The sequence below is a fragment of the Lonchura striata genome, chromosome 10 (assembly GCF_046129695.1).
Source record: "Lonchura striata isolate bLonStr1 chromosome 10, bLonStr1.mat, whole genome shotgun sequence".
Taxonomy (NCBI): domain Eukaryota; kingdom Metazoa; phylum Chordata; class Aves; order Passeriformes; family Estrildidae; genus Lonchura; species Lonchura striata.
In genome coordinates, this window is record NC_134612.1 from 21385104 (window position 1) to 21409456 (window position 24353).

At 35.6% G+C, this 24353-nt stretch overlaps 1 protein-coding gene across 1 annotated transcript in view; it reads right to left on the reverse strand.

Annotated features, from left to right (window-relative positions):
• NAALADL2 (N-acetylated alpha-linked acidic dipeptidase like 2) overlaps positions 1 to 24353 on the reverse strand; it is a 413827-nt gene that overhangs the window by 67716 nt on the left and 321758 nt on the right. Inside the window, exons 10-12 of the mRNA XM_077785540.1 lie at positions 23204 to 23409; positions 20960 to 21079; positions 1536 to 1682 (exon numbers count right to left, since the gene is read on the reverse strand). Coding sequence (XP_077641666.1) covers positions 1536 to 1682; positions 20960 to 21079; positions 23204 to 23409 — 473 coding nt within the window. The remainder of the gene's footprint in view (positions 1 to 1535; positions 1683 to 20959; positions 21080 to 23203; positions 23410 to 24353) is intronic.

Genomic DNA, 24353 nt, shown 5'->3' on the forward strand with positions numbered 1-24353 from the left:
ATAGGGTCAAGGTCTCCTACAGTCTGAGAAGTGCAGTATGTCTACATCAAGACTGCAGATTACACTTATCATATTTATTTCTAGGAAATGAATTTTCAAGAAGGACAAAAGCTGACTTTTTAACAAAGAACCAAATTTAGAGTGTCAGGTTTAAGCAAATATAGAAATATTGTCTTTTATGATTTTAATTCCATTGATGAGTCATTCTGAGAGACAAAAACGCACATTTACAAGGTTAACTGAACACGAAGAATAACTTTGAATTAAAGTAGACAATAGCCAAGGGAACCTTCAGTGTTCATATTGTAAATGTTGCTGAGAAATACTTACTATTTTGATATACTCAACTTTGCAGATTCTTTCTCATGGTCTGTAGATTGTATATACACAGATCTTGAATGAAAACTATGTGGAATAGCTGCTAAGTGACAACAAAAAATTCCTCTGGACCACAAGCCTTCCATAAACATTGCACTCACACATCTTCTGCCTTCAGATTTTCCTTACAGCCTTTTACCTTTTGTTTAATCTGAAATAGAAAACTTTGCCTGATAGGTGCCATGATGTCTAGAAGCAGAAGTCTCCTTATTGATATACATTCTTGATTTGATCTATTTTAATCTACACAATGACACGACAGCAACGCTCCCTATTTGGCACATCCCTGGTTTGTTTGGCATATGTGAAAGAGAAGCATATTAGCAATGTCAGGAGACATTCCAGCTCAACCCAGCCTCAGCTTTGCTCCTCAGCTTGGAAAGATGTGCACACAGGAGATGAGCACAGTGAAGAGGAGAAAGAAGAGAAATGAGGAGACTGTGAAGTCAGTGCATCGTTAAATTTGCATGAAAACACACACCTCATGCCTATTGTGTTTTGAAATACTCAATACCAGGCTTCCTGAATCTCAGCTCACCAAGTGAGGGTGAGTTTGAGATGTCCAGCTGCAAAAAACCTACAGTAGTGGAGGTGGAGGAAGGACAAACCCTCCTAACAATTTATTTGTGTTCAATTCTAACCTGAACTCCAAACAGCATAAAGTGTCTCTTCCTTCCACCCACCTTGCACAAGATAATGGACTGAAAAAAGCTGTGGTGTCTGGAAGAGTACAGTCAAGCATACAGACCCTTACCCCCAATGTTTATCTTAGAGAATTTTATTTTTCTCATAGTATGAAAACAGATATAGAATTCATTTTGAAGATTGTCACATCCTACTGTGCAGTAAAAAAAACACATCAATACCTGTTTCCTCTATGTTGAAAACAGTCTCAAAAGTTGGGTTAGATAACATGTAGCCTATAAAACTATCAGCAATATTAACATTTTTAGCACAACATCCTTCAATGTGTATCTGTTTCTTTGAATACCATATCCTTACAAAAACAGACACTTTGAAGCTCTATGGTAATCCTCTGAAGACCTAGAAAAATGCACTTAGAGGAGATAAATTTCCACTACAACACAATAGAACCTGAGAAAGCATAATTCTATCTTCCTGCTCATTTCAGTTTGTCCATTTTTAGTCATAGCTACCTCTGATGCTTTGATGTCCTCATAGGAAAACTGTGTGGCAGGTACTCCGAGGTGGTTGATGAAATAATCTGAATCTCCCTGTATCTGCACAGAGCTCACATTGGATCCTGCACATCTAGCCTTTTCCACACAGTTGAATCTCTGGCTCTGAAAAAAACAAACACAAATCAAAGCTCTACTTACTTATTTGCAGTCAGACTCTTGAAGACTTGTAGCAATATCTCATTTAAACATCATTCTTTGGGTTGAAGCATCTTCAACATGGAAGACAGTGAAGTTTTGCTGCAACACGGCTGAATCTTTCAGAGGACAAGGAAATTCTTATCTAACTGAGATGGCAGGAGGGGAAAGACAAGAATTAAGGGACATGGACTGTCTCGTGCTGGCCAGAAGATTAAAAAGGCATCATGGTGGTGCCTTTTGGAAGATTTTGCCATCTTTAATGGGTCCTAAGGAATCAATTTTTATTCAGTTAATAGCATGCTCTGACACAACAAAAAGCTGAATTGGATTATCATATTCAATCTACGATCAGCCTGTGAAATGCTGGCAATGCAAAGAGTTTCCCACAAAGTAGGGCTTAAGAGAAAATCAGAATTAAAACATTAAAGATACCCAATACACATCTTCTGTGAAAGTAATACACATTTTCTGTGTAGGTTTTTAAAACAATTCTAAATCAGTGAAATCTTTGTATTTCTTTCATGTAAGTATTTAATGGTGAAATCTTAGCAACAGAATAAATATGGAAACTGGAAATCAAGCCCAGACTGAGTGCCACATATTTGTGTAGCTATTAAATCTAACAGGTAATTAAACACTTAATAAACAGTAGGCATAAAGGCTTTCAACATCTATTGTAACAAATAAGCTACTTAGGTTTCTTTTCAAGAATATTAGGAAGTTGAAGTACTGGAGATTATTTGCATTTAGCTAACAGTTTATATAGTATAACATAACTTCCTCACCTCTACCTACAAAATTACAGGCTTTCTAAAAGAATAGCCTAGTTTAACACAAAAATACAGCAAATTCTGTATATTAAAGTCTCCAAGGTTATCAGGAAAATGTTAGACAGAGACAAATCTTGGTATTTTCCCATTTCAAAATTAGCATAATTACTGCTTCACAGTTTCATTTCAGTGCTGTGAAGAATGCAATTGCATATTACACAGTTTAAATAAAGGCTGCAGAGTCTCACAGAAAATTATTTTAAAATACCTTCAAGAAATAGCTTCCATTTCACAAGTAATTTTGAAAGGTGGTTATATTACTTCTTTTTTTTTATCTGTTAAGCATTTCTGCTCCTGCCATTCTTACATTCACAGTTGTTCAAGGCCTGTCCAAAAAGTTCTAACAGAAATGGGAAACCCAAACAACAAATTCATTGGAAAAGGTGTTTTAATAACCACAACTGCATCTCCTAGAGTCTCTCCCACTCAAACCCAGCACACACGCAGGCAAAAAGCCATGGTTATGATTTCATAACTATATCTGTGCACAAGATCTGCTGCTCCTTCCAGGAATTATAAGGCATTTAAGGATCACCCAGTGTTCTTCAGATCAGCTGGTCAAGTTTCATAAGTAATGAGCAGCCTGTTCTTCCTTTAATGTTTAAAAACTCACTGAATGATGTGAAATTGTGAAATACAGCTTTTGACAGTTAATTCTGAATATCCACCAACCCCCACTTCTACCAGCCTACCAGGAGCTGAAGAGATGTCTTCCTACAGCAACCATGAAATTTAGTTTTTCTTATGCATGAAAGTTTATACATAAAATGTTTACAGCTTTGGTTAAGAGGACTATAAAATATGGTGGTTTGGGGGTTTTTATCACCATCCTTGACGGTATAGGATTAATATCTTTATGACAGCAATGTTCAATTCAATAGTACAGCATTTTAGGAGTTTAACTGCTTTATTCCACTTGCACTGTTCTCACACACAAGCCCAACAATAAATATTTAACCCAGCACCAATATAGGAAAATGCTTTACATGCTGTGCTCTTTCAATCTGTTTTTATTGCTATGCAGACTCTACAACACCAGCATTCTTCAACTCCTTGGTAACAACTGCAAAGTTCATATAATGTGTTTTGCATTCATTAAACAAATGAAATGTTTCCCCAGACTAATGGACTTAAAGAATAATAATGTTCTATAATTAATAAAACAAATAAAATTAATTAAAAAAAAATCTTTAAAAATGTATCTAGAATAAACTATCAGCAACACACATCTAACTCCCATTTGCAGAGCAGCCAAACTGTATTTCTTCAGCTGGTTAGCCTGACAAGAAAACCACAGACTGGCTGCATTTAGAGCACTCAGCTGCTCAGGCTGGACTTCACTCTGTCAGTCAAGCTCTCCCTTCACACTGGAGGCCAACCAAGCCCCTGGTGAGCCAGGGATCAAGGAGTGCTTGGTGTCAGTGCAAGGATTCACATGCTATTCATAATTGAATAATTTTATTTCTCTGGAGTTCATTTTGGGTGTTAGCAGCATCTTACAGGTTTATGTCACAAATTTGAGAAAATGAAGAATGCCATATGGCCAATCAAATGCGTTTAATTTGAATTAATGTCCTAACACACATCTGACACATCTGAAGTACAATCAAGTGGGACTTCATTGCAGATCTTATTAGTTAGTTCTGGTTACTTCTTTTCTTTACGTGATTGCAGCTTCACTTAAAACATTGCCACCTTTTGAAAATGGATTAAAACATCTAAGGAGCTTTCAACAGGGCAAGTAAAGAATGAACAGTTATTCTTACAGTATGTCAGTGATCCCAGCTTCAGAACTACAAGGAAGCTTATTCTTCATGAATAATTGATCTCTATTTCTGAGCTGAATCACCACCTGTGTCAGAGACTGCTGCAATTAAGGATTTGAGATATGAGAGACCATCTAGAGGAAGTAAAATTGTCTAAAGGAAGAGCTACAGAATGTATTTAATTCATCACAGACCTTGTAAAAATGCAGAAATCAAGAGATTAACATATTTATTACAGTAAATATGTAAATCAACAACAACAGGTAGTAAAGGCCAGAGAAGCTGCACAGCAAAGGACTCATAGGTCTGTCTCTCTCATCTGTAAACACCTGCCACACTCTAGCAAAGAGATCATTAGAGGCAGAAGGCTTGATGGTTCTTAAAAAAATATTAATGAATGACTGCCAAAGGCTATTAAAAAAACCACGGAGTTCCTAGGAACTGCATCAATTCTATGGCAAGCATACTTCTCTGTTTTTCCCAGCTGTCTATCAGGTCTGGCTATAATAACCTGTTCTGCTCTGTCTTTATTGAATGATTATACATATTGCTATTCATGCAAATCAGCTCTTTAATAAATTATTAGAGAGATTTAATATGGCATTTTGCCCTATAGACCTCAAAGTACTTTTCAAACCAACTAAAGGCAAGCAAGGTATCTAATATTTTTGTCTTGTTCAATATCATAGAGCAAAACAACTACATAATAATTAAATGCACAGCATTTCCCCAGTTTTGAGCCTTATCAAACTGACATGATTCAAGTATGTGCATAAAAATAATTCTAAATTATATTCATTCTTTCTTTCTCTGTGTAGGAAAAGAAAATCTAAATATGGTGGTGATAATTAATATGCTATAGAGAGTAGTTGTGGTTTAAATAGCCTGAATGTTACACACCACTGATGTGATGTATTTGCCTATTTATACAATGTGATCATTTGATTACCTGATTAAAGCTACACCAAGAAATCTTATGAGGTAGAGTGACTAAACCTTGCTGCATTTAATTTATGTTATATTAAGATTGAAGTGATTAATTAAAAATGAATAAAATGTTGGTTCCTTACTTCCTTAGCAATTTTTCCTTCCCACTTACACATATTTTCATTTAAACATGCATGAAGCCTTACTGAAAATATCTAAAATCATAACATTATTCAATGACCTTTAAGGGCAACATGAAGACTCTGGTGAAATTCTGTAGCCCTGCAAAACCAGTCATATAAAAGAGAAATTGAAATCCCAGAAATTGCCCCTGGTTTGGGATCTTTAGGACTACCACAGTGAAGTGAGAGATGTTCCTTGCACACACATATATTCCATTGAGAGGAACTTGTCACCAGGGAAAAACAACTCCCTCAAGAATTGTGTTTATTGAAAGTCATCAGGGACACGGAATTCAGCATCATCTGAGTCCCTCTGATACTCGTGGACACTGCAGGTGGTTTTTAAACAAATCAGGGATCCCCATTAGAAACTCTGAATTTCCCCCCCACCACCGTGCTCTGTATTTCCATGCACAAAGGCACCACACCTGGACATTCCAAGAGTAAACTGTTTTCTAGGCTGTGCAGGGAGGTAGAACTGGATTTTCACAAGAAAAAAACCCTGCCTTTTAGATAAACCTTTAAAATAATTGTTCTTTCAAAAAGCCTGCAGGTATTCTGCATGCCAGAGGAGGACTTTATCACCAGAGGGGAAGAAGAAACTGAAAATGTGTCAAACACAATACTTTCAAAAGGTCAGGTCAAACCAAGATTAGCCAAGACCCAGTTCTGATATTGTATTCAGATTTCTACTGAACCAAGGAAAAGTCAGTTTACCTAAGAAACACAAAAATAAAATAAAATAAAATTTATTCTATTAATAAAAATAATAAAAAATACAATTGCCAAAAATAAAATTCCAGTTGTACCTTTCAAAATTGTGTGAAGCAATTTTTGCATTTCAATGGTGACTTCCTAAAAAAATGGGAACTTACAATACCAGTGGTTATAAATAATGCATGGAGAAATATCTGTGCTTGGAACAAAACATTTAAATATATTGCTGTAAGTTATACTACTTTGCAAACTGGAGTTATTTTTTATTTAGCTTACAGCTAGAAAACATGAGACAAACTTAATCCTGTAATTCTTGTTCAAGGCTTTGGTTTCTGTTAAGCAGTATTTGCATACTTTTAAATATTTGTCTTATTTTTTACAAAAACATGACCATCAGTGTAAAGTCTTTATAATAAATGGTACCTCACAGGACTAAATCACATTTTAGATGCAAAAGTTACATGAAGCTGGTAGGAAATACAAAAGCAAGGTAATAAAAAATTATATAGTGTAAATTTAATTTTCTAGCCTGCACTTTTTCTACATTTAACTTTATCTACTGACAGTCTTTCTCTGATTCCTGATGCTTGTTACATGATTCTGAATTACATTTATCCTTCCTATAACCAAATTGAAGTCCCATGCCTCATTGAGTCAGATGTACCTGTTGCCAACACTCAGCACCAACTGCTAGGAATTTTAATGGCTTTTTTAAGCAAGGTAAAAATCAAGCAAGTATGTTCCCATTTGATAAGAGAATTTCAGAGCAATCAAATATTTAAAGCTCAAATTACATAGTATGAATTATATAAGTGGCAAGACTGCAATGGGAATGCCATCAGCAGTTCCAAGCACCTCAGAACCTTAAAAATATAGAGTTACAAAGTGTAAAAAAAAAAAAATTGAGACACTGTTGGACACACCTTTGGTAGCTGTGTTTCTCCAAAGTATCCACTTACCCCAGAAAATACTGCATTAGAACCTCCATATATTTTTTCATCAGCACAGGAAAAGGCAAACTCTCCAAAACTCCAGGTACAATGATTTTAAAGACTGAATTTCCATGACCACAGCCTCACTATTCAGTGAGTTACATTTATTGATGGTAAATTTCAGGAAACTGCTTAAAATTGTAATCCATTATGATGGACAACCCAGAAAATACTGAATCAAGAGGAAACCAGTCTCCACACCCAACACTCAAAACTTCAGATGCTTTTTCCTTTATAGCTTATGCATTTTGATCTAATTTTGAATAGAAATTATTTTTGACCATGTAATGATTGCATTTGTAACTGAAGGATGCAATCAATCTTTTTTTTTTGATAATGTAAAAAGTAAGAATCTCCTGGACTTAATGATACTCAAGCTTTTTCTTGCTGTTATTCAGTAGCAGGAACACTGGTCAGTTATTTGTCACAGGTATACTGAGACACTGTGAAACCTAGGTTTAATAAAATGCAAATTAATTTGGTTTCATATAAAACACTAATAATCTGGGACTTGATAAAAGTTGCATGACTTACCAAATGTTTTGTGCTGTTAGTTGTTGCCAATATAAAAACACTGCTTAAGTAGGTAAAAGGATTTGACAACAAAGCCTGATTTTCAAAAGGTTGATATTTTGTACTCCAAGCCATGGTTTGTAAAGCATTTTAACAGCCTGAAGGCATTCTCATTTTGCAATATGTAGAGTCAGAAAGACTGTGAACCCATTTTGGTTTAGTCTAACTTTGTGATGATCAGGTTCTGCTGTGCTACTCATTTCTGGGACTCATCATTCAAACCCTCCAAATGGATATTAAATAATTCATGCCAGTGAGATTACAGTCTTGCTTCTCCATACCCCACTGGAGAAAAAAAAAAAAAATAAAAAAAAGAAGAAAGATGTTACTTATCACTCTGAAGGGGACAGATATGTACACTCACTTTATTCTTTGAAGAGTTATATTTCAGGATCTCATAAGTATCCCAAACAGGTCAGTCATGGGAGGCTGGAGCAGCATCATTTTGCTCACTGGTCTCCAATACAACACAAAAAGAAAAAGTTGGGAGAGAAAGCTTCCATGACACTTCCCAGTAAAAGTGAATCAAGGCTCACCTGCTAAAGCAAACCATGAAAGTGAATTTATGGGGTTTTAATGACCAGGTCTACCCCTCAGTGCTCACAGCACACACCTGCAGGAGCCGTGGCTCATTTAGGGAACCAAAGGGCTCAAACTACCCCAGAACTCCAGCCTTCTTCTGAAAACAAAACAAACTCAAACCACACCACACACAGAGCAAAATCTGAGCTCCTATCACATCACTGTTGAAAATTAGGCCCACAGCTGGGTGTAACATGGATACTACAGTTTGTAACTATTGTACTAGAGTTTGTAATACTCTATTTTACTACAGTTTGTGACTACTCTAATTTACATTTCCCCCAACCATCAGCATTCCCATGTAATTTCTGAGCTACAAAGAAATCAGATCTGTGGCATTTCTGCCAGAAATGTTTGCTAGCAGCACTTCCCAAACAACACCATTGCCATTGTGTAAATCAGCTCAGCAGACATCCTCAAGAGCTTTATCATCAAGCTGACCCAGAAAAGCTGCTCTGCACAGGCCAGCTCTGTCTGCCACCCTTTCCCCATGCAGGGGTTGCTTCCATCGTGCTGAGATCTTCCATCTGCTGGTTATGAACACAACTTAACCTCATGTGTTTCACTAGGAAAAAAAAAGAAAATAATTTATCCTTGTCCTGCATATTACATGCCTCATATTCCCTGCTCCTCCACACGTATTCCCAATATCCAATACTATATCAGCTCTTTTAAGGGAGCCAAGAATCCTAAGGAATCATCCTGCACATCTCTACAAAGCACACAGAGGCAGGGCAGACCCCAACACAACATTATCCAGCTAAGAGGGGACATATACACACAACCATGGTATAGACAGTGCAACAGCCAGCTTTTTTAAAGTGGGGGAGAAATTTGCCATCAAAATCTCTGACTTTATTACTGTAATCAAAGACCAAATTTCAGTTGTAATAGACACAAATGAAGAAACTTTTTTTATGGCACAGAACACCAAAAATCAGTGATTCTTTGAAGAACTCTCTTGACACATGGGTAAACTATGGCAGATTTTTCCTCATGGCCCCAGCCTGGAACAAGGCCAGAGAAATTTACTGCTGACAAAGCTTTACCTTGCCCTGAAACCTGCAGTTTGACACTGAAACTTCTTAATAGCAACTATGCATGAACAAATCACCCCCTTCAAGCCACACACAAAACCTATTTTTCAGTCTTTGAAATGGAAAGTCACTCCCACCACTGCATACAGACCATGAAGGTCAATAAAACACCATCATATTTTTCACATAAAAACCCTCTTCTGGACTTCAATGGGAATTGAGCAAATGGTATAATAACAGTATTTGCACTTAAGGCATCAAGTATCTGTAGAAATTGAATTTTTCAGGAAGATAATCAGAAAACAGATTTATTAAAGTGTGTCAGCACCACAAATGCAGGTTTCCAGGCTCCACTGAGAGATAAATTAAATGATCCAAAAGATGCCAAATGATTTTATTTTTATAGCAGTATAGTACTGTAATATTCTGTTCCTGACTGGATTCTTCCAACTTTTATCTACTTAAACCACAAGAAAGTGTCCTTGCCTCTGTACAGCAAAACAATAGCAGTGGAGAAAGGAGAAGAGAAAACCCTAGAGAAGGGAAAGCCATATGGCCAAATGACTTTTTCTTTCTAGTTTCCACAGAAGCTCACTTGAACTTGGTTTCAAGAACTATGAAATATTAGGGTTTGGGGGAAGAACTTCAACTACCTGAATAAAATGTGGTTTCAACCAGAACCTGGTTAAAACATGCATTCTAACATGAATCTGATCTAGTCCAAGGAACTTTGAAAATATTTTCAACAAAACACAAAGTAGCCAGCAACCATCCAAAACTCATTATACATCTAAATGATGTGTTTCTTTGTGCTCTGAAAATTAGGATTATTATCTCAGATCTAAGCATAGCATTGAACAGAGATATTGTAATTTCTATGTACTGTTAAGTACTACTGGACTGAAAACATAAGGAAATGTGGAGTTTTATTAACAAGTTTTCAGGGCTATGTCATTGCTTTTTCATAGAAAGCAAGGAAATCAAGAAAGGCTGATAATGTATTTTATTTCAGAACTGATTAGCAGAGTTCTACAATACAGACAACTGATAGCTCCTAATTACTGCACAATATAATCTAAATATCTATAATAGTATAGATCAGGTTTCATCCTCCAAATTCTGATCCCTAGAAGTTAATTTTGATGCAATAAAATTGAACTTTCTGAAACAATGCATACACAGTCTGTAAGGGAGAAATGTTTGCACTGCACAAATTGAGAAAACAAATTGACAAATCCTGTAAAGTGCAATCTAAAGCTATTTGCTCTGGTAAGGAAGACTAATGAATGCTACATATATATATATATATTTCTGGGAATACTAAATAATACAGCATCTACATGAGTTTTCAAAGGTGCAGATTCTAGTCAGCAGTGTGGAAAAAAAATTACTTCACAACCCAATATATCTTAATGGGCTAAAGCTATTGAATCCCATAAACATGAGCTCATTTTTTCCTCAATATTAAATCTTTCTCTGTGCATTCCACCTGCCACAGTTTGTATCTCTGGTCTCACTGCTATAATTGTATATGAAAATAATTGTATGGATGGGAATAGTTTTCCTAAGCTCACAAGCTTTATTCATAGATACAAAATCCAGTGTGCATTTGCACAAACACACACACACATTTTCAAATTATAAACAGCCTGGAAGCTTCAGAACATGATTTTCATTGTCCTGGTTGTTTCACTGTCCATAGTTGGTATTTATATAAGACATCACATGTAAGAACTCAGATATATTTAATAACATCCTTTCTGCCACAATTGAGAGTTGTGAGTCTGAAGCCAAATACAACATTTATATTGTCTACTTTATCCTTTTCTTTAAAAAAAAGGGAAAATTCTTATACTGAGATCAGTTGTTTTCATGTGAGTGGCAAGTTTCAATCCAATAAATAATGAAAGTGTTGACTAGCAATGAATTTAGTGCTCCTGTTTGGAAAATGTTGGTAGAAAAAGCTCTATTCCAAGCTGGTTCTCCACTAACAAGAAACTACTCTGAAAATTTATCAGCCAGTTTGTGTAAACTGGAAATTAGGATTAATAATTGTCCTAAACCACTGTTTTTAGAGTGATTTCCAGAGTATCATTGAAGATGTTACATAAATTCTGTGCTGCCATCTTTACAAAAAACCATGGAGTTCCATCAAATATTAAAAACTATTTTCATGGCACAGAGATGTGATCTGTGCAAAAAAAAATCTTATTGGCATTAATTACTCTCTTTCTAAATCCTGTTTAAATCACTTATCACTTCATTTTATCTTGAGTTATTATCAATATGAATCAATCTACAGTTACAGAGGTCATTGCAATTCTCTTTTGTAATGTTGATTCAATGTTATCTCTCTTTGAGCTTCTGGAACACCCTTGGCCACCACATTTCAGAGTCCACAGCTCATTTTAGCTAAGATACCCTGGATATCACTTTGGATACCCTGGGCTCTGCTGCCTTATGACATTTTGAGACTTTACAGCATCATTAATTCAAGCTTTGTCTTCATACCCCTGACAGGATGCCATAACTCCTTAATAACTTCCAATTACAGATTTTGTGCATATTTAAAAATTCAATATTTACATAGCAAGACAGAAAATTACCTGAATTATCTTCTCCAATTTTTATGATTTCCTATTAGTTAATCTGAAAAACGTCAATCATATGGCAAAAACTAATCCAAAATCCACTTCCCTTACTTGTCTATGAGACAAATCAGTGAATTTCAAATGCCAAATTTCATATTAACTTTGAGGAAGATGTATCAATTCTCTGAAGCTGATATTCAGTGCACAAAGTGTGTAATTTTCTTTTGAGTATAATGATAGCTTTTGTTCAAAATGCAAAAAGGTGACTGCAAAGAAGAATAAAGATCACCCATGGAAGAAAGGGAAAACAAACATTGCTCTTTAACTGTGGTCACTTCAATAAATGATTAAAATAGTTCCAAATTATTATGATAAAAACACTGTGATAGAAGTCAAGCACAGATCATCTGAGTAAGTTTTATAATCATGTGGACTGGAAGCTGAAACACATTGGAGAAACTTATTGTTGCAGTAGAGTGAGGAGTTGGTTCAAAGGATTGCTTGAAGCCCCCGTAAGTTTTGTTTTTGTGTCATCAAAGCTTCTTTACATATTCATTTGTACGAACATTCTACCTCATCACACCTCCTATTTGGCATTTGTGAAATAAAATTATTATTTCCTTTATTTTAAAAAAAAAGGCAACCTAAAACCCAAGCAAACTGCATGTTTGTTTAATTTATACCAATGATCCATTCATTTAAAGGCAGAAAAAGGTTTTATGTCATTTTTTTTGTTCCTCCCGATTCTCCAGTCTCAAAGAAAAATTTACTCCAATACAATTGGTTCCAAAGCACCCTCGATTCTGAGCATTCAGCTCCATTTTAGCTGTGCAAGTAAATGTTTTATAAGCTTAGTTGATCATATTTTGTAAATAAGATTTGTGATACTTTTGTGGTGTTTGGAATTAATTAAATATTTTGACTGACAGTTACAAATAACTACTGCTACTTATTTAAAATAAAAATCTAATCATTACACAAAGCTTGATAAGCAGGCAAAATGCAACAGACTAAATGCGAGAAATAAAATACAGCCTACAAGAGAAGTTTTTTTAAATAATTAATTTAAAAGCAAATATGATATTTTGTAATTAAAATGAAAGACAGAAATTCAAAAACATCATACTGCTACAGAGTTCATGTACTCTACCTACCATGTGAGCCGATACCATATGACATTTTATTCTCTTTTCTTCAAAAGTTAGTACTTGCTACAATATAAGTTTATGTTTCAGAGTTAAAATTACCTCAAACATCATTCCCTTCATCCTAGTCCCAACTTGAAAGAAAAAAAAACCAAAAAAATAACTTAAAGTATTTCTGTTTTAATTTTTTAGGTTGCCTAGTATTCTAAATTCCAACTTTTCTACTGAATTTCAACCTCCTTAGGTTTAAAATAAATAAATAAATAAATAAATAAATAAATAAAAATTATTATTATTATTAATAATAGCAATAATATAGAAACTTGCTAAACTTACAGGATTTTAAAAAGTATACTGGTCACTTGTCCATTTCATGAGAGAAACTTTAAAACGAAAATCTAACTAAATAAAAGCTTTTGAGTATTGTATGATTTCAGATATTAATTAAATAATTAGCAGTAGTAGAAAATGTGAATAAACTAAGGGCAACTTTTCCACAATTTTTTGGAGATATTTGTAGATTTCAAATTGCAGAATTCGTAGGTAATTTTGAATCTTTTAGTTAGCCAGAACTGCAGAAACTGAAAACTTTTCTTTGCCTGTCACTGGTAATGTATGAAATGGCAAGAAGATCACTTACATCTCTAGCCTCACAAGCCCACAAGCTGTTTATTAATCTTAATATTAAATATTGCTTTCCTTTTCCATTCAGACACAGAACACAACAGTTGCCTAGGAGTGCTCAAAAGCCTATGAAAAAAATCAATAGCAATAAATTAGAGCTGGATGTGCAGCTTTTTAAAAACATTTAGAACTAACATTAAAAGTGATTATTCTCAGGTTAAAACTGACAGGAAGCTAGTTCCCAATTTGATTTTTTGGGGGGTTGTTTATTTTTAGAAGTCTCCCTTCTAGTGCTGAATTACCCGTTCAAGATAGAATATTGAGCCTTTTCTAAGTAATGACACAATAATTATCTAACCAAGACAAGGGTGTTGTGTTACAAAGCAGAGGAGTCAGCAGCTCTCCTAAACCTCCTTTTGAAAGAAAACTTGAAGTATTTAAAGTGTTAAAATAGAAGGCTACAAAACAGGTTTTGAAATCCCTTTCAATGCTCTGCCAGGAGACAAAGGTTGGAGCTGTGTGACCTTTAGCTGCCAAAAGAAAGCTTTTTGCAGAACCTCCAAGAAAACTATTTCTTGCATTTTGGCTTTTCCTGACATCTGAGATTATCTGCTATAAAATTTTCTGTGTTCTATTCAGTGAAGTCCCAGTTTCTCTGTTCTATTTGGTGAAATCCCATTCTGTGTGCACTTCAAGACAAGAATAATACTGTGGGAATTGTGGCTCTTTGACTCAATAAATAAAAATGCATCTCAACTACGTTACTAATTAAAACCTCAGGAATAATTTGAAAAATACAGGTATTTTTCACATATATACAATTGGCTTGAAACTGCTTTTAAAATTTCACATTCCCTGTTTATGGTGTCCCCAAAATCTCCATTCTAGCTCTGTTTAGTCTTTTTTTTTTTTTTTTTACACTAGACAAGACACCAGAATCTGCTTGTGGTAAACAGATGAAGAATGAACAAACAAGGCAACACCAGAACAGTTTATGCTTGTATTATTTAAACTATCACAGTTTTAAGTGAATTTGGAATGATTTTCCTCACACCTGGTTTCAAAGAATTCATCAAAGGAATTCTAACTTCTTGCCAATAAATATGCCTAAGTTAAAATCTGAAGATTTTCTTTTTTCTTTTGATGACTGACATTAACCAGGTGAGGTTAATGTCAGTCATCAAAAGGAAAAAAAAGGTTAATGGTTAATGTTTGGGGATTAATTTTTTTTCCCTTCCTAAATGTGAATATTTCTTGTATAGGTATGACTAAACAGGAGACACAGAAGTTCAATTAACAGCCTTAAAGCAATCGAGATTTTTTTTTTTTTTCACATGTAAGAACTGATATTGTGTCAACACTGAAATTAAAGGGGGGGACAAATTTATGTAGCAAAAATATGCCAATCTCCATAATTTTGAGTTGATTTATAAACCTGAACCCTAAAAGACATGTAAGAGTCCTCCAAGCATGACAAGGGTCCATGTTGAAAGAGAATTTCTGACCTCAAAATCTCTCAGCATGAGCAGGAATTGCAGACTCTTCACTGCACCCACTGGGGCTCAGGTCAACATTTTCACCTCAGTTACTGGCTTACCATAGGTACTCTACTCTTCCTGGGAAAAATAGCTTAAAAACCACCCAAGCCAAAACAAACAACAACAACAACAAAAAACCCATCCTAACAAAAAACCCCCCACCTTCCCAGGTTTCTACAGAACTTCAGTTCTTCCCACTCCTCTGGCTTCTGTAACCTGCTCAGTACTCTATGAAACAGAAAATAAACATCTTCATACTTGTCCAACAAACAAATGGTCCAAATGGTCTGCTTCTCACTACCCAAGTGCTTTTTTTTTTTTTCACCAGTAAGGATCTGCAAACTGAAGAGTAAATTGTGCTGCACAAAATTTTGATGCTTTTTCTGCAACATGCAGGACTAAAGCTCATGGCTGCAGCTGTTTTGGACCAAACAACATTAGAGTCTGAAGTCTCATTTCAGTTTACACTAATTTCTTACCAATGCTGATTTAAAGATGCTTGCTCTCTTTCTGGTTATTTGGCCACACACCTAATTTTTGCATGTGCATTTCTTTCCCATGGGCTGTTTGTGTAGTACAGCTTATACCTATTGAGTCAGTTTAATTTCATTCAGCAACATAATTAATAATGATGAGAGAAACATCAAGAGAAATTTTTCAATGATTTCTGTTTATGTAGAGATTTTAAAATGTCCAGAGCACTCAATCTATCTTCTCGTAAGAACTAGAAGTTTACTTTTAAACTCTCTACATGAAAGGTTTTTCTATCATTAAGAAAACATCTTCCTATTATCATGAAAAAGTCAGTTCTAAAGGGAAATAATCAAGATGAAACTAAACAAAAAATATTTAGACAGAAGTGAATTTATTTTTTCTAATACTCTAGTCTGGTTAAAGCGTCTGGAAGGTAAAAAGTTCCTTTACATGGTACAGCTCATTATATGAAACAATATTAACTAGATTGGACAATAGAAAACTTGAACCAAACACCATTTTAGCAGCAGAAAAGGAATTACTTCCCTCCTCCAGTACTATACCTAAACATAATAAAATATTCAGATTTATTCAATTTCATCCACAATGGCTATTGACATAGACATTTACATTTCAAACCAAGAAAACCTTTCTGAACATATACATAATTTACACCTCTATTAGAAATCTATGTAAATACAGGGAAGGACATGGAAGCAGAAAGTTTGAGTCATCAAGAACAAAGGAATTGTTCCCAGGAAGATCACAGCTGGAAAATAGGTTCATTATTACATTATCTTTTGCTAACAAACTCTTTTCTCTACATTTAACAGTAATATTATTTTTATAACATCAAAACATATGAGTAGGTTGAATTACTCACTGTCTGAATCTGCATTTATGTATTAAAATTATTCAATTTGGAAGAGTGAAAAAATATGTAACAGTGGACAAAGCAGCATTTTGTCAAAAGGAAAAAGTGGTTAGAAGATACAAAAAAATACCTCCTGCAAATCAAATCCACCATTAAATGAAACTTTTCACATTGGAGAAGCAGCATCTTAATTAATTTAATAGTGTTGGCAATAAAGTATTGCCAATTATATTAACAGCATCATTCTAACACAGTTAGAAATTCCTGAGATAGAAGTTCACAGCAGAAACTTTGGAGTCTCAAAGATATTTTCTTTTGTTCTCAACATAAATATAAAAATAACACCAGCAATCAAATCTAACACTAAAAGTGATAACAGGTAAAAACTGAAAGCTCATGGGGAAGCAATAGTCTTCTGTTATAAGGCATTGAACAAGCAATTAAAATAATATTTTTTTTTCTTATTTACAACTACTGATATATGACTCTAGGAGATTCACTATTAATGCTGACAGTATTAAAAAATGAGAAAAACATAGAAGTTGGAAGAAGAGAATCGATGCTGACATTAATGCAAGATTTTAGTTTTTTTTAAATTAAGAAATAATGATAGTAACATCTATGCAGAAGTTTATCTTTGGCTCTGCTTCATAAAGAAAAAAGATCTTTCTGTCAATAACACCACCTTTAAATGTAGAGATGTTTTATGCCTTTTACTCCATCAGTAGAAACAAATACTGATAAATAGCATGGAACAATACTTGGCATAGTCATTTTTAATGATCAACTCATTCATCAATAGCTTTAAATCACTCCTTTCCTGGGGAGACAGGAGCAGTGAGTTCTGTTGGGCTCAGCAGTAACAGCAGATCTGGAGTCTGATGGTCACACCATCAGTTAAAAGACAACAGCAATGAATTTATGTTTCATAATAACTTTTTTTTTCTTTGTGACATGTCCATTATATAAAAAATCATTAACAGCCTTGTTTACAGAGAATAAATCCCAGCCTTGAACAAACCCAATTTACCAATGACACTCTGCCAACAAATGCTGATTCACCAACTGAGCAAGCGAATTAACCATCATTTTCTGTACAAAATAACAGTAGACAAAAATATAACTTGGCAGTACTTCCCTCTTGTTAATGTGGACACTAATTAGATATATAAAAAATATTTGAATTAAATATGTCAAGGTCTCAGAACTGTTTGAGTTCCTCTTTGCTTAATTAATCCAAATATTTAAATTTGCTTCTTTGTGTAATTTGGTGTTTCAACCAGAATCCCACAGACAGGCATATAAAATTATTATTTGCTGCTTACGTAGCTCCCTTTTGAAACCTGCAACTAATATGAAGATATAATCCCTTTATACAAAACATTCCTTAAGAAACATGGTCTCTGTTAATTAGCCAAGCACTTATTCTATTCTCTGATTGCCAGACCTCACACAGCAGACAAATTATTAAGTTTCCTGATTCTTCTTTTCATTGTTGAGTTTAGAATATCCATACAAACAACATTTCAGCTAAAACTTCTTTCCTAATTTTCCCAGAAATTAAGGGAAAAAAGATATTGTGGAGCTGCTGTGATTAGCAACTGCCCAGAATTTTATTTTAGGAAAAAAACAAAAACAAGACAGAAAGCAAACATTGCTGTGTGCATTGGCCCATCTTAGTTTGCTATTTCCCCACAATTCTATTTAAATTATGCTCCTTGCAGCATGCACAGAGTGCTCTGCACTTAGTGTGATTATTACTTGAGTTCTCTTTCACAGGACAAACTACAGCTTTTCATTTTTATCCCTACAATCCTAACACTTACAATCTGTAGGCTTTTCTAACATAAATGAATTTTCCCTAGGAATACATTCTCCCTCTCTTTCACACACAACTTTAGCACTACAGTGGGCACTGAACAAAACCCCAAAAATTGTAAGATTTTAGTGTCCCTTACCTCCAAACAATGTTTCAACACTGTTTAGCAGTAGAAGGAAAAATAATGCATGACAGTTTCTTTTGTTGAGGCTAAAAATGGATTTATGAGTTCTACCATTGAATCCAAAGGCACAGTTCAAGAACTTCCATGTATTCACAAATTATGGAAAACTTTTGTCTAACTAAACAAGACAGGCTAATCTATCTTTTCATTTTAAAATGGACTGATATCATTAATTCTAGATTCCTGTTTTACCTTTTCTGTTCTAACCTATATTCAGAGCTCACACAAATTAAAATGTTCCTTTTTTTGTTGGAATTTTTAAGCTCTTCTTTGCAACTTGCACCTGGTAGCAAGAATCTCATGTGAACAGATTCACAATTTCTTCAAGATGAGATAAGCTCCAAAATGTCACATCTCACCCCATTTGCAGTGTCATAACTTACAAGTAATCTGTAATTACATTGTCTTCCTGGCAAGTACTGGCAGTAACATCAATATTCTTTATAAGCAGATCAGTCTTCCAGAGAAAATCTTCTGGACACATGGTAAACTGCGAGCACCCATGGGAACAAATGAGGATCTGTGCTGGGCTGCTCCATCACTGTCAGTAATTTGGTATGAATTCAGAAATCTAGCCAGCATTTGGAAGCAATAATTCCTATAAATCTTTTTAATGTCACAAACTGCATGACAGTTATTTTAATTACAAATAACAATATCTGACAGGAAGGAAAGCCATACAGTTAAAATGCTCACAGGAATTTTATCCTTTACTTTTTAAATGGGCCTTTAGGATAAACATGCAGAAGGGATGCACTCTCAAAATTAAAGAACCAGAAGTGAGATGGAAGGTGTTTACTGGGACTAAAAAAAATTTAAAAATTAGACATTCTAGTCACGTTTTATTAATTAACAGGTGCCAGGAAACGCTGCTAAGAGGGGCTCCTTCCATACTGCTGAACAGAACACAACTGCTATTACAAGAATTACAAAATATTATTTAACATCACAGAAATAAAGCAGAAGTTTGCTTCCTTTTCAAAACAGAGGGCGTGAACGTAACACTCATACTAATATGGCATTTATTAGGATGAAAGAATTGAGTCTTAAAGTGATAAACAGATAATAAAGAGACTGCTGCAAAGCTCCAGACAATTTAGTTTTCAGATCACTGCCATAGATTGTGTTGTAGAGTCAAATAAATAAAATGAGAAAAACCAAATAGCTCAAGGATAATAATAAACTTACTCCCTTAAATGGCAAATACTTGTTTTAATGGAGGTAGAACTGCCAACACCACCAGGTGAGCACAAGGCTAGCAACTTTTCAGGCTAGTATTTCTTGAAAGTACAATAGCTAAAACTGATAGCAAAATTTGAGCTGACATATCCATAATACCTGCAGATTCACATATACAACATTATAAATTATTTTCCACAAATGGAAGCTTTTTTCTCTGACACTATGTTGCATCACATTTTTCATAATACTTACAGAGCATAAATCAGATTCTTTCCATGAGGAAACTACCACTTAAACACTGAACAGGAGAAATGGTTAAGACATTGTTAAGAAGCAATTTACTGATATTATTTTATTAACTTAGTTGAATAATTGCCAAGCCAGATCAGTCTTAAACTGCATTTAATCCAAGATGCAGCTCTGAGGAGTGTTTTTAACCAAATACTTCAGAAGCAAGTCAAAGAAACATCCGAATAAGTATTCATTTGGCAAACATACAGAAAAAAACTTCTAAAAAGCATAATTTATTAAAGTGAAATCGAACTCCATTTTATGCATACCAATTCAAAGTGGTTGAATTTAGAATGTGCTTTACACTATTCTCCATTCATGTAAAATATTGATAAATTCAGAAAGCTCAGGAACAGCAGTGGGGTCATTAGTTGAAGGCCTACGTGCCCTTATACCAGAGCACCCGTGGAATATTCTGGGTCCAGATGAGCTGCACAGGCATGGCTGAGCACTGAACCTGACATACTCACTTCAGACAGTATTTATTATGGTAGGAGTAACACTCTCCCTCTGTGTCATGTTACATCTGGTAAATATACAGGTTTAAATGCAAATTGAGAAACAGTCTGGAAAGGCTTGATTAGGATGAGAAAAATGTGCTCTGTACTGAAGAACAACAAATATGTTACTTTAAAGCTGCCAAAAGGTAAAAAAAGCTGTAGGGCATGCAAGTATTGTCAGACTTTGTCTAACTAACAGATGAAACAAGTTATCCCTTCCAACCTCTTAATGTATTGTTTTTTGAAATTTTAACCTGCTCACTGTAAAAAAGCAAAAAACAGTTCATGTGTGTTTGTGGGGTTAAAATTCTTCAACAATATAACCACTGCTTGCTGTGTAATGTCAACTGATCTTAAGCATGCTAACCATGTAACCTCATAAACCACAAGTGAAACCAAATACTATTCCTAACCTCTGCTGCCAGCTGCTGAAGAGAAGGGGATGCCACGGGCCGCAAAGTTGAGTTGCCTGTGACTGGATTATGGAGGCTGATGTAAGCCACAGCATTTCTCTGAAGAACACTCCTGAGATCCTACAACACAAGCAGAAAGATAGTTACTATTCTGCATCATTAGAATTATGCCTGGTCTTGTTCTTTTGGTTGCTTCTAGGGGAAAACTGCACCCTACATTTCCATCCTCTGTGATTCCCCAAGTATTAGTTAACTACTGCTTCTCACAATATGCTCTTGTGAACTTCAAAGGATATCTCAGTGCTATTTCTCTACATAGCAGAACTTATAATTCTATTTCACACATCATCTAAAGAAAATGCAAACAGGTCTGGGAGGAATTAAAAATTAGTACACTTGTAAGGCCAAAAATGAAAACATTACACACTGTGAAACAACATGATGGCCTTTTAAACTTATGCCTTACAGAAGACAAACTTCAAAAGCAATCATTATCAAAAGTTAAACAGACTCAAATATTAAGAGGCCCAATTCAGATTTGAATTGCATAACTTTCCCAGTGTTTTCATTTTATTATTTTTTAGACTATAAAAATAGCATGTACAAACCGTTTCAATTATTATCTCTGTTTTGAAAGGATCCCCTTTGCCTTCTCAGTAATGAGTTCCTCTTTGCATGAAGTGGCTCTTTATATTGAACAGAAGGGGTGTAACGCAATTACATCTGATGCAAAGCTGACTTGAAGTGGAACTAAACAAATTTTGCTTCCAGCCTGGATCTTTTCAATTTGATTTTTTCACCCCCTCTTGTTTCTGAAGAATAATCATGTTGGAAGTATGAAATTTCAATGAGGGTTGGCTGCTTCTTATGCACGGTAAAAAGCAATTAACTCTTTATTTTATCCACTGTTTTAATTCATTGAACCATTAGAGTTGGAAAAGCAGCCATGAAATTCTCTGCCTAGAGGAGTAGCAACTCCTTTATTTTATGACCTGAAGTCTACTTTAGCCATGTATGATCATCAATACTTTTTGAGGTACTTTCTTTCAACCAGCTGATTCCCATTCTGCTGAAAGTAAGAGCCCAAAGAATCGTCTGTTTGGGATTGTGTCCAATTCCTCAGCACAAATCTGTGAGAAGTGAATCAGCACTAGCCATGGAGACACTGCAAGGTTAATTTAATTCATGCAAACTATAGCATGGCTCTCTTCTTTCTCTCTTGATTCACTTCACCTCAAACTAAGCCTTATCGATGAAAAATTATTAAATATTAAACCCCCAAGAAAATGAAAAAGCTCTCTTAAGCTCTTTCTGTGCCTACATCATTTTTTGAGGTTTTCCTCCCCCCGTCAAACCCTGGCAATGCCCTTTTACAAAGCTGTGCTGAACCAGGGAGGGAAAGCAGCTCCCAAAGGTGCTGCATATGCAACCTCCACAGCCATGGCAACATCCTGGCCCCTCATTATCCCAGGAATGGCCTCAATGGATGTTTTCCCTGGATTTGCTGTGCAGTGCATGAATGAACACAGGCAATCTCAGAGAGCAGTTAAATGAGCCACAATTCCCATGTGGCAATTTCATATTGTTTCCAAGTTTCGGGGTCTGGGTGTCGAGATGACCCCAGGATTGTAAAAGTCCTCATTTCCCAGCCCATGCAGCCATAGGAGTCTGAAATGTGTAGGGTTGACTTCTCAAGGTTATTTTCCCTTATCTAGAACATTCTTTCTCTGACCTGCTGAGCTCTGTCTGGCAGGTCAGCCATGGCATTCTGTCTGCTCTCCTGGGCAGCGTTTACATTTTATACCAAAAGCTATGTGTACCATGTTTACAATAATGTGCCAATATCTATCATTTATATTGGACAGTGTGTCTCTACTGTAAACCAATAGAAAAGGGTCACCATCACACCAAGACATGGAGGGCAAGAAGAAGAAGGCCAGGACACACCCAAATCCCTCCCTCATGTCCCCTTGAACCCCATTCTAAAAAGTCCCAAAATTCTACTTTTCCACCCTGTGTTAATTCAACTACCACACTACTCAAACCCTCGTGGCTTGTAATCCCTGATACAAAGTTGGCAGTTTTTTCCACGGGCTAAAATCAAAGCCACAGGTGTTTTTGACTTCTTGCCAAGGTCTCTGAGCCCCCTGCCAGGGTCTGGAGGCAGCCAGGGCAGGCAGAGGGATGTGCTGGGTTCCCACATCCAAGCTTTCAGCAGCAGGAACCCTCCCAGAGCAGTTTTACCTCAGCCCACTCGTAGGAGCCGACGTTCCCCAGGGCTGTTCCTCCCCACGAGCAGAAGAGCAGGGTCCTGTCAGGCCTCCAGCCCCTCCTCAGCTCTGGCACCAGGGCTTGGAGCAGGGCTGTGATCACAGCAGTGCTGCTGGCCCAGCCTTGCCCACCATAACCCTTCAAACTGCTGTGGTGGCTGCCAATGATGACGTATCTGTCTGAAAGGAGGAATTAAAAAAAAATCCCAAAAACCAAACTTTTTTTCCCTGAATATTCAGATTAAAAGAATTCTGAACAACCCTAAAAATGAACTCTATTAGTGTGCAATGTCCTTAATGCAACACAAAGCTGTCAACAAAAAAGTATATGATGACATGCAAGAAAATCATACAATTATACACAAAACTGTGAGTACTACTTAAAAATTAACTAGTAAATAAATACATGTTTACAGTTTTCTAAATTAATCCCCATACCCTTGCCTTCCTTGTTTGCTTATTGCTCTCCTTGTAGATCTGATATAGACCATTTTACAGTCAGGACTAGATCATACAAACAATCATGCTCACAGTAGAGTGTTATGAGAAAAACCCACAAAATAATAAGCAGGAAATGATCATCAAAACACATCAGCACCCCCCAAAAAAAAGAAACAACAACAACCAAAAAAAAAAAAAAAAAGAAAAGAAAACAAATGTGTGGCAGTGCAGTGGGAAACAAAGAAAATACACAAATATTTGTACTCCCTCACCTGGAAGACTGTGTTCAGTGCTCACCACCCTATCTCAAAAAAGACATGGCAGAAAGAGTAGTGGAGCAGCTGGCAAGCAGATTAGAGATGATCAGGACTTAGCCTTATGTGGAAGGAGACATGAAAATACCTGGACTGCAGGTTTGGAGAGGAGACATGACAGAGGGATAGAGATAATGAATGATACAGATTTGGAAAGTCACACCTAACAGCTGTGTTAATGCTGGAAGAAAGCCTTTTATAGAAAGAAAAGCAAGAAGTTTCAACCTGAAATAAAGAATATGCTTACAATTACTCATGGGAAAAAAAACCAAAAAACACACTTTTTTTCCCCAGAGAAATAAAATTAAATCTTCATCTCTCCAGGCATTATATATAACCATAATACCACCCACAAGGGAAAAAAAACCC